The sequence below is a fragment of the Populus euphratica genome, unplaced genomic scaffold (genome assembly GCF_000495115.2).
Source record: "Populus euphratica unplaced genomic scaffold, PopEup_1.0 scaffold2.1, whole genome shotgun sequence".
Classification (NCBI taxonomy): Eukaryota; Viridiplantae; Streptophyta; class Magnoliopsida; order Malpighiales; family Salicaceae; genus Populus; species Populus euphratica.
This window is the reverse complement of record NW_011499846.1, coordinates 6,963,584-6,979,590: the sequence shown is the minus strand read 5'-3', so window position 1 is coordinate 6,979,590 and position 16,007 is coordinate 6,963,584. Positions and strand designations below refer to the sequence as shown.

Below are 16,007 nucleotides of genomic sequence, written 5' to 3'. Positions count from 1 at the left end.
GTTGGGTGCAAGTGCATGGGAAAGTACTGGAATGGTCCTAATGTCAAGGCATTCGATTGTCTGCAAGTTTATCTTCTGCTAAATACAACAGCAATGAGTTTCAGGACTGGGATTGTGGTTATGCCGTGCCAGTTACTTGGTTTCTGGCCATTTTTCAGTGGGATGGCAATCTGCGGGTGCATCCGGCAGGCAAAATCTTGAAATTTGCGTCCACAAACCAATACTAGAAGGTCATATCTGGATTCTAGGATGCAATCAAACACCTTTTTCAAAAGATTTAGTAGTGGAGGTTGACATGGTCCGTGCAACCTATGTTATTCATATTGGAAGTGCATATCTTCAGTCCAACACAAATGGGTGCAAAAAAACAAAAAGAAGAAGAAGAATGCTGCTTTAACGAGGCTTGCGTGGTTTTAACAACATTAACCACACACCTGCAATTATACATGAAGCAACACAGGATGTCACGACAGAGTTTGCAGGAAAACGGGAAAGTAGAGCTAAATTCAGCTGAAGGCAGAAAACTTGCTGAGTGAATTGCTGACACTCATAAAATTATTGCCATATCTACAGTTGTAGATAAAAGGAGCCATAAAGTGGCAGCTCAGTCGAGAAATACTAGGTAACTCCTGTGGCTTCAATAAGCAGACACACTAATCTTCTACGTGGTGTCTTCCAAATTTTATTTGATCAAGGCGGCTCCAATGTTCACCACCAACTGCCAAAAAAGAATACAGACGAATTAAAGAAAGACACTTCTGAGTTTCGCATCAAGATAAATATGTTAGTGTATAAGAAAGGTCTTTAACTCAAGACATTCCTCCCAATATCTGAAAACAAACCGCGTGGAAAGGGTCAAGAAATCAAATATCCAAATCTAAATTAATCCACACATAAATTCAGAACTAGGATCAACAAGCATTCCTAGTCCAAGAAGGACGCAGGGAGGCTAAAAACAAACAGAAGGTAATCCATCTACACAGGAAGTATACTGGGGAAGCACCAAAAAGGGGTGTTAAGAAGAAATAAATAAGAGAAGTTGAGAAAGAATAAGAAATTCAAAATATAAAATACAAGTAGCCCTAAAATTTAGAGCAAGAGTGGAAACCTCCTGGTCTGAATGCGCGCACAGCATGAGACAACCCTTTCCTAAAACATCACAGTTTTAAATAATACTTGAGATATCACTCTCCAGATACACCTTATACCCAATGGCTTACTCTCTCTCTGCAGATGCATCCCATCGTCTGATAGACCATTCACAGCAAGATCCGTGTGATCACCATTCACTTATTATATCTACTAGACCTTTTCCCAAGCTATTCTTCAGCCACAGACACAAATAGAAACATGTCATTTAATTACTGAGTCATTCCTTTCTAAGTTAGCTTCTATATTTTCATGGACTTGGTTCTCACTGCCCAACCACTCTATCGTTTATATATATCTATATATATTACTCTAATGGTTTTTATATTGATTTTCCTTAAAAACACGTCAAGTGCTGTTTCAAATTCATCCATCAGCAAGGGCAAGAAACTAAACTCAACATAATGCCAAGCTCATGCATTCTGAAACTTGAACCGAGAAAAAAAAAATCTTGGAGGAATTTTGTGGTTTCGGGTTCATCTTCTGCTCCAGCAGAGATATCGAGTAAATAAATCAAACAACTGTTAGAAGTCATTTCATGAGATTCTAAATTCCATAGCAAATCACAGCATTCAAATGGACAAGTGCTAGAAGCAAAACAAGTTTCAAGGTGTTCTTAGGTCACGAGAACAAATAAATGACCACATACAAGGCTTATTATGCATAAGAAAGCAAATCAGTAGAATAGACAAAACAGAACTGGTCCAGGATAATACACTGAACTGCAACAAGATTTTTTTTTCTTTTTTCCTGAAACAAAATTATCAATACTATATTCAATTTTTATTTCAAGACATTGTTTTAAAGAAACTATGAGGAGGCAATACAGCTATTATTAATTTACCAGGTACAAATGTCCCTTGTGCTAAAATGTAACATAAAGAATGGTCACGAACAGCAAATATACAGAAATTACACGTTATGAGTACAAACAGCATACTTCATTATTGTGAAGAAGACATACCTTCTCACTCTGGAGAGATAGTTCTGCGAATCTGTCGATTCTCAGCAAGATGATTTACAGCATCCCTAAACTTGCAATAATCCTCAAACTTGTTATAAATCTGATGAGAAATCCTTGCATATGCTGTTATAACACCATCCTTATCTTTCACCCCCTCCTCACCATCTCTTAAACCCTGATAATGTATTGGAACCTCAACCCCATGACACTCACGCAAATGCGACCTTAACCTCGAAGCATCATCTTCACTTGAAACACGCAATCTTGAAGGCAAACCAACCATGATCATTCCTGCACACATCTCCGGCGGAGTACCAAGATTTGTCCTCCATGATTCCGCCAACATTTTCCCCATCTTAACAACCTCCTCATGGTTCCTCTTCATTATCCCATGAATTCCATCCTCAAACCGATTAACAAAATCCAAAGCCGCCGGCACCACTAATTGCGAGCTATAATCCCTAGTCCCAACCCAGGCACTCTCAATCGGCAATCCATTTCCGTACTCATGTGAAACAACCGGATGATGCACATCAAATTCCAAACTCGCTTTCTTGCAATACAGAAATGCAACTGATGGCGGACAAAAAAACCACTTGTGCAAATTACTAACGTAAAAATCAGCCCCGATTTCTTTAACATTTATATCAACACTGCCAATAGCATGAGCTGCATCAACAAAAACCTGCTCCACGCCTTCTTCTCTACAAATTTTAACCAACTCCTTAACCGGAATAACAACACACGGCATCGCCGTTATATGATCAATTATCGCTAACCTAATCTTTCTACCGTTAGCTTTGCCTTTTCCTAATCCTCTCTTAAACTCCGCAATTATCTCCTCATTCGAATTAACTGGAAACGGTAACTGAACCTCAATAACAGAACCCCCGGCACGCGTAACGTAAGCTTGAATGGATTTCTTAACCGCTTGGTAAGCACAGTGAAGCATTAAAACGGTATCGTTTTTAGCAAACTTACCTTCAGCGAAGGCACGGCCAATTTGTTGAAGGACGATGGCGGCCGCAGTGGTGGCGTTATCGACGAGGGAGATTTCATCGACATCATCAGCGTTGATGAGGTTTTTTATGACAGTACGTGAGTGGAGAATTCCTTTTCGGAGAGTATTGAAGTAGAAGTCGTCGGGTTGTTGAAGGAACTGAAGCTGCCAGTTTTTCTGAGCAGCGAGTACAGATCCGGGGCAGCTACCGAAGCTACCGTTGTTAATTCTGGCTACGTTAAGATTATGGTGAGAGAATTCTTCGTGGATTTCCAGGTCTGTTATGTGGCCACTGGTGCGAGGTTTTTTGGAGACCTGCTTTGGCGACGAATCGCCGCCGTTTCTAGGATCTTTGGCTCCTTCCATTTATTTTTATTTTTTTATTAGGGATTTTGAGAGAAGGAAGGCATGGTAACCGAAAGAAATAGAAGAAAATCTAGGGATTTTATTTTATTTTATTTTAGAGCTCGGTGCAGTGAGGTACTGTTTCTCGAGGGTTATGTTAGGTTAGATTACATTTCAGGGATAAGGGGGAGGACGACGGCGTTTCTTTCTCTCTTTTTTTACGATACTGTTTTACCCTCTGTTCTGGATATAATTATTTAGAATGTTTGTTTCGGCATCTTGTGGACTGGTGGATGCTTCATGCTGATCTCAGGAGGGTTGAAGTGGTGTTTATCGAAGAGATGCGATCACGTGATTAAGGGACCATCATGATGGCGATGATAGCACGTGCGACTCATTAATTAATTAAGACACAAACTAATTTATGTGGTAACTTCGCTGTCCATTGTCAGTGAAATCGCTATGGATTTCAATAAGCTTCGTCTTCTTTTTCCTTTTTTATCTTTTTCCTTATACGTGGTATTTGTTAAAGTTTTAATTTGATAATTTATTTTTAATGGGATTATTGTAATTTTAAAAACGTATCTTGATATTTTTTTAGTAATTTATTTTTAAAAATAAATATTATTTTTATTTTTTGCAAAGAAAAAATGAAATAGTGAAGATTGATAAAAAAAAAATACAATGATTTTTTAACATGATTTATGATGTGTTTTTTATGGATTATAGCCTTCAAAATTATTATTTTTTATTTTTCAAGAAAAATAATCTTGACATTAATGAGTTTTACATGGTGAGGAAAGTTTTATTTAATTGTTTTTTTTTTTGTTTTTTTATCTTGTAAAAAAAATCAAAGCTTGGAAAATAAAATTATTGAACTTATTTTTTATTTTTTGATATAGTAAAAGTTTATTTAAGACTGTAAGTTGACTGTGGAGGTATGTAATAATGCTTTTAGGAGTTTTAAGGTTAAAATAATGTTGAAAATAAATTTTATATGTTAGTTTAGTTAGGATTAGTCTTTTAAGACACTAAAAATAACCGGAATTTATATAAGCATGTGATATGTACTTTATCATTATAAATGACGAGTTCTCTGCTTTGTTTGTTTCTTTAATAAAATGAGGGGGGATGATAGAAAAAAAAAAAAGGAAGAGGAAGCCAGGTGAGTGCTTATGATTTACTTGATTGCGTATGTCTAGTGGCACGATCAAAAGATTGATATCTTCTTCCAAATATAGGAGTATTAAAGTAATAAATAATTTAGCAAATCTGGAGTTGAATCAGAAAAAAGTTAACTATATAAATTATAAATAACAACAATAACAACAACAATAAGTAAAAGTTAAAGAGGAATTTAAGATGTAAAATTAATATGAAGATTAAATAATAATAAAAATAAATGTTAATATTAGAGGATCAACTGATGGTTTTTCAAATAAGTATAGTATAAACTCTTTTTATTACCCAACTTGAAACCATATACAAAGAAGATTCCAATTAGATGATTTGTCATTAATAACTCATTATAAATTGTTAACATAATTATATTAATTATCTTATTTAAATAATACCCAACATTTAAATATTGTCAATAGTTCATGTTATTAACTTGTGTTGATAACAAATTAATTTCTTTTCATAGTACAAGTGTAAGTTATATGATACGGTTAGGCGATGAAAATATCAAGTATTTGTTGTACTAAGTATTATACAACGCAAATCTAGATTAACCACTTAACAAGCAAGGTATTAAGAATTAATAAGATAAAAATGATAAGACATGTTAATAGCAAGTTGTTTAGAATACAAGCATTAGAGTCTATATTGAGTTTATATTATATTTATTCTTGCACAATTAATGTAAGTTTTTTACCTTGCATAATAAAATTAACTAAACATAATAAAAAAGAGAAACATAAATAAATAAGATAAGAACATAAATAAAACATAAATTAACTAAGTAGAGGAAATAAAATGAAAAGCATAAACAAGATATTAATGAAAGCAAAACTTAAACATTACATAAATATAGATAGAGCAAGAACATGATATTGATTTAAAAATTAAAATGTCTAAATATATTGAAAATATCTCCCAAAATTTGAAACTATTGATTTATTGACTAATTGCTGAATGAGTGGCCACATCTTGACTTGATGACAATATTTATCTTCTTGTTTGAATAAAATGTTATTGCTAACATCAAAATTTAAACAGACTTTATTCATGAAAGTTTTGAGAAATTATCTTAGATTTTTATTAAAAAACAAATGAGGTCATTTGGATTTCTAGAACTTGAGATGTAAGCTGAACACTGAACATCATTTGAGCTGTATGACAGATTTAGATTTCTCTTTTGATGATAAGATTTGGACTTTCAAATAGTAAAATTGAGTTTTGAATAATTATAAATATTTTAGGCCAATGTCTTAGTTTTTCATCCATATAAAATATGCCTAAATCCAAGTTCTACAGCTCTAGATATGACTCAATGATTGAACAATGTTCCAATTTGGACTAAACCAACATTTTTTTTATAAGCTCAGCTCTTTCTTTGTCTTCTTAATTTCAGTAGTTAAACTCATCAATTAATTCTTTTATTTATGTGATATGCTTGCATTCAAGATAATATTTACCATAAATCAAAAGTATTTTATATTTATTATATATATTATTATAAAACATGCTTTAGTTAAGGAGTTATTGGTACTTCAGGTGCAAAATGATAATATAAAACCTCAATAAAAATACACTTTTAAGTACTAATCATCTGATCATTTTTTTATTAACTAGGTTGTGTTAACTTATCAAGGCCAATGTAGATAGTTTTTTTTTTAAATAACCCTTTTTAAAAATATTTAATTATAATTAATTATAATAAAATTATATTTAGATTTTTTTTTTGTATTGGATACAATTTAACAATAGCAAACATAAAATTCAACCATCAATATGATGGTTGAAGATTAAGGAAAGGGGTTTGTTCATTTAAAAATATAATTTTTAAAGTTATTTTTACATGAAAAACCTTAAAACATCATAAAAACTTCCATAAACAACCTATTAATCTCTATACACTATAAAACCACAAAACAAATCAACTAAACACAAAAATTAAAATGAATCTTGATATGTTTTTTAAGCATATTTATAGGTAAAAATCATCATTATTGAACCTCTTTCTTTAAATGAAAATTATCGATACCAATAATAGTGGTCTCACTAATAACATTTTTTTTTCATTGTTATTTTGAGGTAAATCTTTTTTTTCATAATAAAAAATAAAAAAAATAAAAAAATAAACTTTTGAGTAAAAATGAAAATTACAAAGACTATAGGGATTATAAAGGAAGGAAAGCAAAGTGGGAAGATGAAAAAAAGATTTTCCTTGTAATTTCATAGTGTGGATGAGTTTTTTTTATTTTTATACCTTGGTTCTCTTTTGTTAAATTTTGTCTCTTCTAAGAAAATTTTAACAAATTAATCATAAAAATTACGTATTAAAAACTGCAATTAAAATAAGAAGGTTTGAGGATGAGGAAAAAAAAAAAGAGTCTTGTGAATTATTACAATGATTTACCTAGTTTTTTCATAATGGATTTGATTTTTTTAAAATTAATTTAAATTAACAAGTTTTGATGAAATCTTATGGAATAATTTCTAAAATATTCAACTTAGCATCTCTTTTCTTAAATCTTTTAAAAAATAAGATAAAGATAATGATGATAATAATACAAAAAATAAATAAATAAAATTTTATTTTTAATAAGCATATACATTTAACTTATTCAATGATAAAGTTTTATTAGAATATTTCGTAAACGTAATTTGTAATTTAGTGTTTTCTTTTTATTTGATTCACAGAAAGTAGGGCTTTGTAGGCGCAAAGCAACGTGGCCCGTAATTCGGAGGAAATTGAATTAAGTTAACGAAGGTTTGGAACGACATCGGAGATGTTCATACACGATTCATTCATCCTGTTACAGAAAGACAATTAAAAAATGGCCTGTTGACTTTATGAGGACCAATCTGTAACTTTGCTGTCTTCTCTCTCTCGTGTAAAAGGAAAATTGAACACAACAGGAGGCGAGAGAGAGAGCTCCCTAGCTTGCGAGGACGAAAGACCCAGAATCCTAAAAGATTATAAAATCACTTCGAAAATATTTCCATTTTTAATTGAGATTTAAAAACAGGGACTGAATATTTACTCCGCAAATCTTTCAATTTTCCTTCTGTCCTTCTCAGGTACGTCGATTCTACTGTCCTCGGCTCGTCTGAATTTCATTCAATATTGGTTTTGTTTTGCTGAAGAAAACTAGATCCTTTTCCTTGACACAAAGTTGAATTCAACTGGTCTCTTTTTCTTTCAGATGTCTGTGCGAGAGGAAGATTTTGGTGCCCAATTGTGCAGAGAGATCAGGTTTTCTTGCATTCAATTTGATCTTTGAAGCTGATAATTTTGGTTCTTTAGTTGGGTTCTTGATTGAACTGGAAATTTCTTGAACTAGGTTTTCATCAAAACCCTTTCTTGCTCTGGGGTTTTAGATTTTACTGGGGGATTTTGGTTTGTCAAGGTCCTCCCATTCGGTATCTTCTTCCGCATCAACATTGAGATTGGATCGCAATTCTTGAGCTGCTGGTGTATCAGACCTTTGTAGGCTGTTTTGTTTATGATTCTTAATTGCATTTCAATCAATAATCAATTGACAGTGAAGTTGTCACTTTGAATTCTCTTGTCATAATTTGCCCTGGGATACAACTGTCTGTAGCTTTCTATAGAGTTTGATTTTGGCTTCTAGGTTATTCTTGATTATTCGATAAAGAAACTTTGAATTGCAATGACTAATCCACCACCACCTTCCCTTGGATATTCTGTTACTGTTACTTCCTCAAACCCTGACTCATCAACCCCTCAACCAGAGAAAAATTCTGCTCCTCCTCCTACAATGATACCTGGAGCTCCTCGATTTCCTCCTCCTAAATTGCAACAAGATCAGATCCCTTCCCCTTTTTTTCAGAACCCAAATTTGTTATCACCAGCCAATGGGGTTAGGAGCCCAGTTCCTCATCTAAGCACCCCCCCTGGTCCTCCTGTTTTTAAATCGCCAGTCCGGCCTGCTGCTGTGCCATTTCGGACTTCACCTGCAACTCCTCAACCAATTGCTTTCTCATCAGGCTCAACATTGCCAACATCCTCGCCTCCTCATTTTTCAAATGGTTCAGTTGAGTTGCAGCACCAAGTTCCCCTTGCTACAGAGGACTCGGCACTTGTCAATGGATCATCATGTACTTTGTTCTCTGCTCACAAGGTATCTCTATCATTCTCTCTCCTGTTCAAACTGAAGCACCAATTTTTGTGGGAATTTTTTTTCTTTTTTGTCTTTATGAGATTGTTGTTATGATTTTGAGAACACCTTTTTGTTTGGTTAATAAATTGTTGTCTCATTATCCTTTCTTTCAAAATGCCTTCCCTATATATATGCTTGAATCTTGTGATTTTTTTGCTTAAATTAAAGTTGCAATTTTCAATTGAATCACTTTGTTATTAGATCTTGAAGCAAAAGAAACTAGCAAATGTTCCAAGTTTGAGCTTTGGGGCATTATTTTCTCCTGGGAGAGAGATTTTTCCAGGTCCTCAAATATTACAGCGTGATCCTCATCGTTGCCACAATTGTGGAGCTTATGCAAATCTTTATTGCAAGATATTACTTGGTTCAGGCCAGTGGCAATGTGTGATTTGCTGGAAACTGAATGGAAGTGAGGGTGAATATGTAGCTCCAAGCAAAGAAGATCTTCGCAACTTTCCAGAACTTTCATCACCCATTGTTGATTATGTTCGAACTGGGAACATGAGACCTGGTTTTATTCCTGTTTCTGATTCCAGAATGTCTGCACCCATTGTACTTGTTATAGATGACTGTTTAGATGAACCCCACTTGCAGCATTTACAAAGCTCTTTGCATGCATTTGTGGATTCACTCCCCCCTACAGCAAGAATAGGAATAATACTATATGGTAGTACAGTGTCAGTTTATGATTTTTCAGAGGAATCAATGGCATCTGCTGATGTACTTCCTGGTGACAAATCACCTATCCAAGAGTCCTTGAAAGCATTGATCTACGGAACTGGTGTGTACTTGTCACCAATGCATGCTTCAAAGGAAGTAGCGCATAAAATATTCTCATCTTTGAGACCATATAAATCGAACATTGCAGAAGCTTTAAGAGATCGGTGCCTGGGTACTGCAGTTGAGGTTGCTCTGGCTATAATTCAAGGACCATCAGCAGAAATGTCCCGAGGTGTAGTTAAAAGGATCGGAGGCAATAGCAGGATTATCGTGTGTGCTGGCGGACCTAATACATATGGCCCTGGATCAGTTCCTCATTCTTTTAGCCACCCAAATTATCCTCATCTGGAAAAAACAGCCTTGAAATGGATGGAGAACCTGGGTCATAAAGCGCATAGAAATAATGCAGTAGTTGACATTCTTTGTGCTGGAACTTGCCCTGTTAGAGTTCCTGTTTTGCAGCCACTTGCAAAAGCATCTGGAGGTGTTTTGGTTCTTCACGATGACTTTGGGGAGGCCTTTGGTGTGAATTTGCAAAGGGCATCTTCTAGGGCATCAGGTTCCCATGGTTTGTTGGAGATTCGATGTTCTGATGATATTTTAATTACTCAAGTTGTGGGTCCTGGTGAAGAAGCGCACATAGACACGCACGAAACTTTCAAGAATGACAATGCACTCTGCATTCAAATGCTAAGTGTTGAAGAAACACAAAGCTTTGCACTCTCTATGGAAACTAAAGGAGACATCAAGAGCGATTGTGTATTTTTCCAGTTTTCTGTTCAATACGCAAATGTTTATCAAGCTGATATTTCAAGGGTGGTTACTGTCAAGTTGCCTACTGTGGATAGTGTTTCGGCATATCTTGAAAGTTTTCAAGATGAAGTGGCTGCAATCCTTATTGCCAAGAGAACCCTCTTGCGAGCCAAAAACCATTCAGATGCCATGGATATGCGTGGAACAATAGATGAAAGAATTAAAGACATTGCTTTAAAATTTGGGTCCCCAGTACCCAAGTCAAAACTTCATCGATTTCCTAAAGAACTCTCTGCATTACCAGAGCTCCTTTTCCATCTTAGAAGGGGCCCTCTTTTGGGAAGCATTGTTGGTCATGAAGATGAGAGGTCTGTGTTGCGGAATTTGTTTTTGAATGCATCTTTTGATCTTTCACTCCGTATGGTAGCACCTCGTTGTCTAATGCACCGAGAAGGGGGCACTTTTGAGGAACTTCCAGCTTATGACCTTGCGATGCAGTCTGATACAGCTGTTGTTCTTGACCATGGTACAGATGTCTTCATTTGGTTGGTAAGTGACTTGACTTTTATTCTTGCTGTTTTATGTTGGCATCCTTTTGCAACTCCCTGATATTTCTAATTATTGAATATTTTTATTTTGTATGTTTATTTCCCCTGTGTTTCTCATGAACTGAGCATCTTCAACTGTGGGTGTGTCTGCTGTCTGTTTTTGCATGGTTTGTGAGCACTTTTGTGTCATGGATAAAAAATTCGGTATTTTCTGTTCAAGTTTGTGACCGGGAAGGAAATTCAAGTTCTCTAATGATGTCAGTCTTCCACTTAAATATCAATTTCTATATTTCAGCTGGCAGCTTTTATGTTAATTTTCCTCACTACGACTGCCTGTTTCTGAGAGGATATCTGATTGCTATGTACATGCATATATCAAACTAGTGTTGGTTTGAGTCCGCTAGCCTATTTCTCGAGTTTCTTTCTGTGTCCGCTGGAATTTAAGTCCTGATATACAAAGACGCTTTCTCAATAACTTTTTACTACAGGGTGCTGAGCTAGCCGCTGATGAAGGAAGAAGTGCAGCTGCTTTAGCAGCTTGCAGAACATTAGCTGAAGAGATAACTGAATTGCGGTTTCCAGCACCCAGAATCCTTGCATTCAAGGTATTTTTTTTTCCTTGATTCTTTGCAATCCATTTCTATGCACCTTTGTCCTTAATTTTTTCTTTTTGTGGCCTAACTGATCAACTTGTTGGTTTGGGTTAATGACAGGAGGGAAGCTCTCAAGCTAGATATTTTGTTTCTCGGCTGATACCTGCACACAAGGACCCACCTTATGAACAGGTTAGGGTGGAAAAGAGAAAAATAAGATCTTGGTCAATAATATTAGTAGGCTTCTAGTGTTGAATTTTTACCAATTTGATGGAACTTGATTGCAGGAGGCAAGATTCCCGCAGCTGCGATCTCTGACGACAGAACAACGAACAAAGCTAAAAAGCAGCTTTATTCACTTTGATGATCCAAGTTTCTGTGAGTGGATGCGAAGTCTGAAAGTGGTGCCCCCAGAACCAAGTTAATTTGTAGTTTTACATAATTTAATTGCTAATGTACTGACAGAAAAAGGGAGTCTTGGGAACTGCTTACTGCATCGCCTGTGGAAATCTATCTTCTCCTGTCTCAATTTTTTTTTCTTTCCGTGGTCGAGGGGGTGTTACCTGGATGGTGTCTTCGGTGGCTATCATCTCATCCTTATTTTTTTTTTCACAAAGAAAACATCTGTACTCACCGTCACTTGAAAAGGTTTGAAATGGTCCCTGTCCTATTCTGTTTCCCGGTTGAAATGCTTTGGATGAGCAATAAAGCCTTCCTGGTTTTGTTCCATCTTCACCGTTATTTTGATGGCATATCGGATCTCCTTTGCTCTGCCTATTTCAGGCATGATTCTTCACGAAGTTTTCCATTTGCTAAAGCAGGTGTCGTGCCCCACGTGTTGGATGTTGACCTTTTAATCTCTTTTTTCTCAGATGAACAGCCTCCATCGTTTTGCTTTGCCGAGGGCAAGTTGTGATTTGGAGTGTGAAGCCGGTGTTGCTTCGCCGTGGAAATGGTTTTCTTCATCTCTAAATCAAACACGAGAGCCACCAGCGTACATTAATGTTTCTGGAGAAAAAATATTTACCCTGAAGGAGGGTGTCACATCTCATATCGCGACGGTCTTAAAAAAAATATAGTTTTTCTTGTTTTTTTTTTTTTTTCTTTTTTCTTTCTATTTCGGTTTATCTGTCTATTCAGAGGGCGGTGCAATCCAAGGCAAGGCTGGTGCTCATGCTTTGGCTGGCCAATGCTTCTCTCTATTTCTGTTTCGTTTGCTTCTCAATCATTCCTTGTTTTTTTTTTCTTCTTCTTTCTTTTTCTCCCTATGTTTGTCTGTGAATTTGTGTTGTTTTTTTGTTCACTTATTTTTTATTATTTATTTAAAAATTAGATTATGACAAAGGGGATACTGTTTGCCGTGGAACTTCTCACTCACAATTTATTAATCTTTCTGATAAATTTTAGAGTGTTTCTGGAGTAACTATCAAATTTATTTTGCAGGAGAGAATAACGAGAGAGAAACAATAAGGAAAAAATAATTTTTTTTTTTGAATTTATAGGAAAATATTTTTATCATTTAGGTTCTAAATTTCTATCTTTTCAAGCTCAGTTTATAAAATAAATATTATTTGTTATTTGTGGAATATTTTAGAATTTTTTTATTTTTATTATCACTACTATTATTATAATCATTCTATCATTTCACGATTAATAATGTAGAAAACAAACATTATTTCGAAAGAAATATTTTTTTTTAACATGGATAAATAGTGAAATGAAATATGACTTGCAAGATTTTTTTTTTTGTGACAAAATAGATACTCTTGAATAAATAGTCATTCACTTTAAAAAATAATAATAAAAAGAAACTACCATGATTTGAAAAAAAAAGAAGAAAAGAAACTACCATGATCAAATAATTATGGCATGTATCTCGTATATTATTTTCTTATATAAGAAAACGTTTATGTAAGTCTTGCCGCAACCAGCATGATCAAATAATTGTCAGGCATAAAGGTTGCTAAGCAAGTATAACTAGCTCTTTGTCATGAAGAAAAAGGCACAATTGTCAGGTATCTATCTCTGGTTGGTCTTAATTGCTAGAGTCTCGGTCTTTGCTTGAACCATGGCGGCCATGGTTTCTGGGTTCTTGAAGAGATGTCTTCAGCGAACTTCCTGATGAATTTGGTGCTGAGGTTATTTCTCTCTCTCTCTAAATGACAATGAATAAACTTAAATTGGAAAAATGTTTTGAAACTTTACGACATGAGATTTTTATGTTTTTTAATTGAAAATAAACTAGAAAAAGGAAGAAAACTGAAAATAAAAAAGAATAAATTGTTTTTTTTTTTGTTACTGATTGGGTCGTAGCCTCTCTCTCTTTTCCATATATTTGTAGTTTATATCCCTTTTAAGTTAGTGCCCTCTATATTAAAATATCGAAATAAAATCCATGAATTCAATCTACAATGCAGGGAAAGACCTACGTCGATCTATACCATTGTTCAAGATATCTAAATTATTTGTTATTGGAAAAAACTCAGCTTGAAAAAGCAACAAATATTATTTAGCAAAATAAAAACCTGAGAAACCAGAGATAAATGATTTTGGATTGGTGTTGTTGTTGAAAATGTATTTTAGAGACTGAATGACACATTATTGGATTGAGTTTGAGTTAATAATTATATTTATTTTAACTTTTAATATTTTATAAATTATAAATTCAACTGTTTAATTTTTTTTAGATTTAAATGGATTAGATATATAGGTTGAGCTTATAATTTTTACATCTTACTCTACTATTAAATTCTAATTATCTCCCCTCAAGTAAAGAGACAAACTCTTTTTTGTTAAGTTTAAAAAATTTAATAAGATGTAAACAAAAAGGAATTTTGAGCTTAAACATTTTTAAATAAAATAAAAATAAATATTTAAATCATAAACTATCAAATATATTTATTTTAAGGGTCTCATGTAGTTCCAACTAGATATTTTTCTTTGAATTGTCGATATAAGAATTTTAACATGCCTAACCCACAAATATTTATAATATCTATAAAAATTCTAGCTTATGCTAGGATATCAAATCCACTTTGGTCAAAGAAAAAAATTGAAGAGATTGGATTTTTATTCTGTAAAATATAAAAAGTTAGGTTGAATATAATTATTAGTGAAAACTCAATCCACTGTATCCACACACACTCTAACTGATATATAACCCAAAAAAATCAATAAAATTATAAAATGTAATTTTTAAAATAATTTAATATTGAAGAGTAAATTAAAAAAATTAAATAAAAAATAAGTTATTAAAAGGTAAAATTAAAAAAAATATAAAACACTATTATATTATTTGTATATTTTTATAATAAAGGTAGTCATTTACCTCACCTGGGCAGGCAACTTCACTTTGCGCTTTGATGCAAGTCATTGTTTGGTAACGTGATATATCGGAGCAAAAACATCATTTTTAATATTTTTATTGGAAAAACAAGTTGCATTGCAGGTGCAGGTTGCCAAACAGGCACTAAGAGCAACTCCAAGGAATGTGCTGAATTAAAAACTATAAATTAAATAAAAAATTATTTTGATTTTTTGATGTTTGTTTTATGTACTCAAAAGAAATAGCTAAATAAAATGTCAAAATATGTTTTCTCCCACTCAAATATTATTTCTACTTTTTGTTTAAAATAAAAACCAATAAAGTATGCCCAATAAAAAAATAAACTAATTAAATATAACTATGTAAAAAAAATCAAATTAAAAAAAATAAAATACTTATTTCTCTCACTTTAATACAATTAAATTTTCAAATGACTTTTTTATATATATAATACAAAAAGCTATATTAATTTAATTTTTTAAAATAACATCTCTCCTTAGAGAAGCTCTAAAATTAAAACATGCCTTGATAGTTGGTATTGTATATTAGGGTTTATACATGTTAAGACTATACCAACAAAAAACATTATTGAAAAATTATAATATATAATAATTAATCAAATATTTTTAAATTTAAAGCTAAGGCAAAACATAAATTATACCACATCACAAAAATAAAGGAAGTTCAAGGATAAGGAATAAAGAGTAACGTGTGTAATGAATAACGTAGATATTTGTTGACAGTTAAAAATAAAGAAAAAAAACCAGTGTATAATACTAAGATAATATTTGATAATAATAACGGTTATTTTCTAAAATATTTTTTATTTAAAAATATATAAAAATAATATATTTTTTATTTTTTAAAATTATTTTTAATATTAATATATTAATTTTTTTTTTAAACACGGTTGGCACTGATACATATTAAAATTTTTTTTTTAAAACACGGTTGGCACTGATACATATTAAAGTAGAAACTTAACATTTTTTTTAATTAGAAGAAAGAAATTAATTTGTAATTGTGCTAAAAGTGTGGGGTAATCTAATTTTCAAAAAGAAGCTTCCGATCCAAAATACGAATTTTTCTGTTAATCCGACCCGCAAATAGTGGAAACCGGTTCAGTGACCAATCAGAAAAAGAATATATTAAAGTCGATTTTTTTCAACGCTATCTAGGGTTTTACTTTAAGACAGAGAGAGAGCTCCTGCTGTGGATACACAACAACGCCACCACCAGCGTCAACCCGATTCGTACTC

General features: G+C 33.1%; 3 protein-coding genes across 6 annotated transcripts in view; 2 read left to right on the top strand and 1 right to left on the bottom strand.

The window, feature by feature from the left end:
- Window positions 1-283: 283 nt before the first annotated feature.
- LCD (Pyridoxal phosphate (PLP)-dependent transferases superfamily protein) lies at window positions 284-3,725 on the bottom strand. The gene is made up of 2 exons (XM_011041941.1): window positions 2,114-3,725; window positions 284-718 (listed from the first exon to the last, which is right to left on the bottom strand). The coding sequence occupies exon 1, from the start codon at window positions 3,477-3,479 to the stop codon at window positions 2,118-2,120; it is 1,362 nt and encodes a 453-aa protein (XP_011040243.1). The 5' UTR covers window positions 3,480-3,725; the 3' UTR covers window positions 284-718; window positions 2,114-2,117.
- Window positions 3,726-7,349: 3,624 nt separating this feature from the next.
- Window positions 7,350-12,154, top strand: LOC105136533 (Sec23/Sec24 protein transport family protein). Its single transcript, XM_011041933.1, has 6 exons — window positions 7,350-7,706; window positions 7,832-8,770; window positions 9,011-10,831; window positions 11,319-11,435; window positions 11,544-11,615; window positions 11,711-12,154. The coding sequence occupies exons 2-6, from the start codon at window positions 8,300-8,302 to the stop codon at window positions 11,846-11,848; spliced, it is 2,619 nt and encodes an 872-aa protein (XP_011040235.1). The 5' UTR covers window positions 7,350-7,706; window positions 7,832-8,299; the 3' UTR covers window positions 11,849-12,154.
- A 3,753-nt stretch (window positions 12,155-15,907) lies between these two features.
- Window positions 15,908-16,007, top strand: part of LOC105136491 (Class II aaRS and biotin synthetases superfamily protein) — a 6,425-nt gene continuing 6,325 nt past the window's right edge. For all 4 annotated transcript variants that reach the window (XM_011041895.1, XM_011041885.1, XM_011041904.1 and 1 more), the window contains exon 1: window positions 15,908-16,001. The gene's annotated coding sequence lies outside the window, so the exon portion shown is untranslated. The remainder of the gene's footprint in view (window positions 16,002-16,007) is intronic.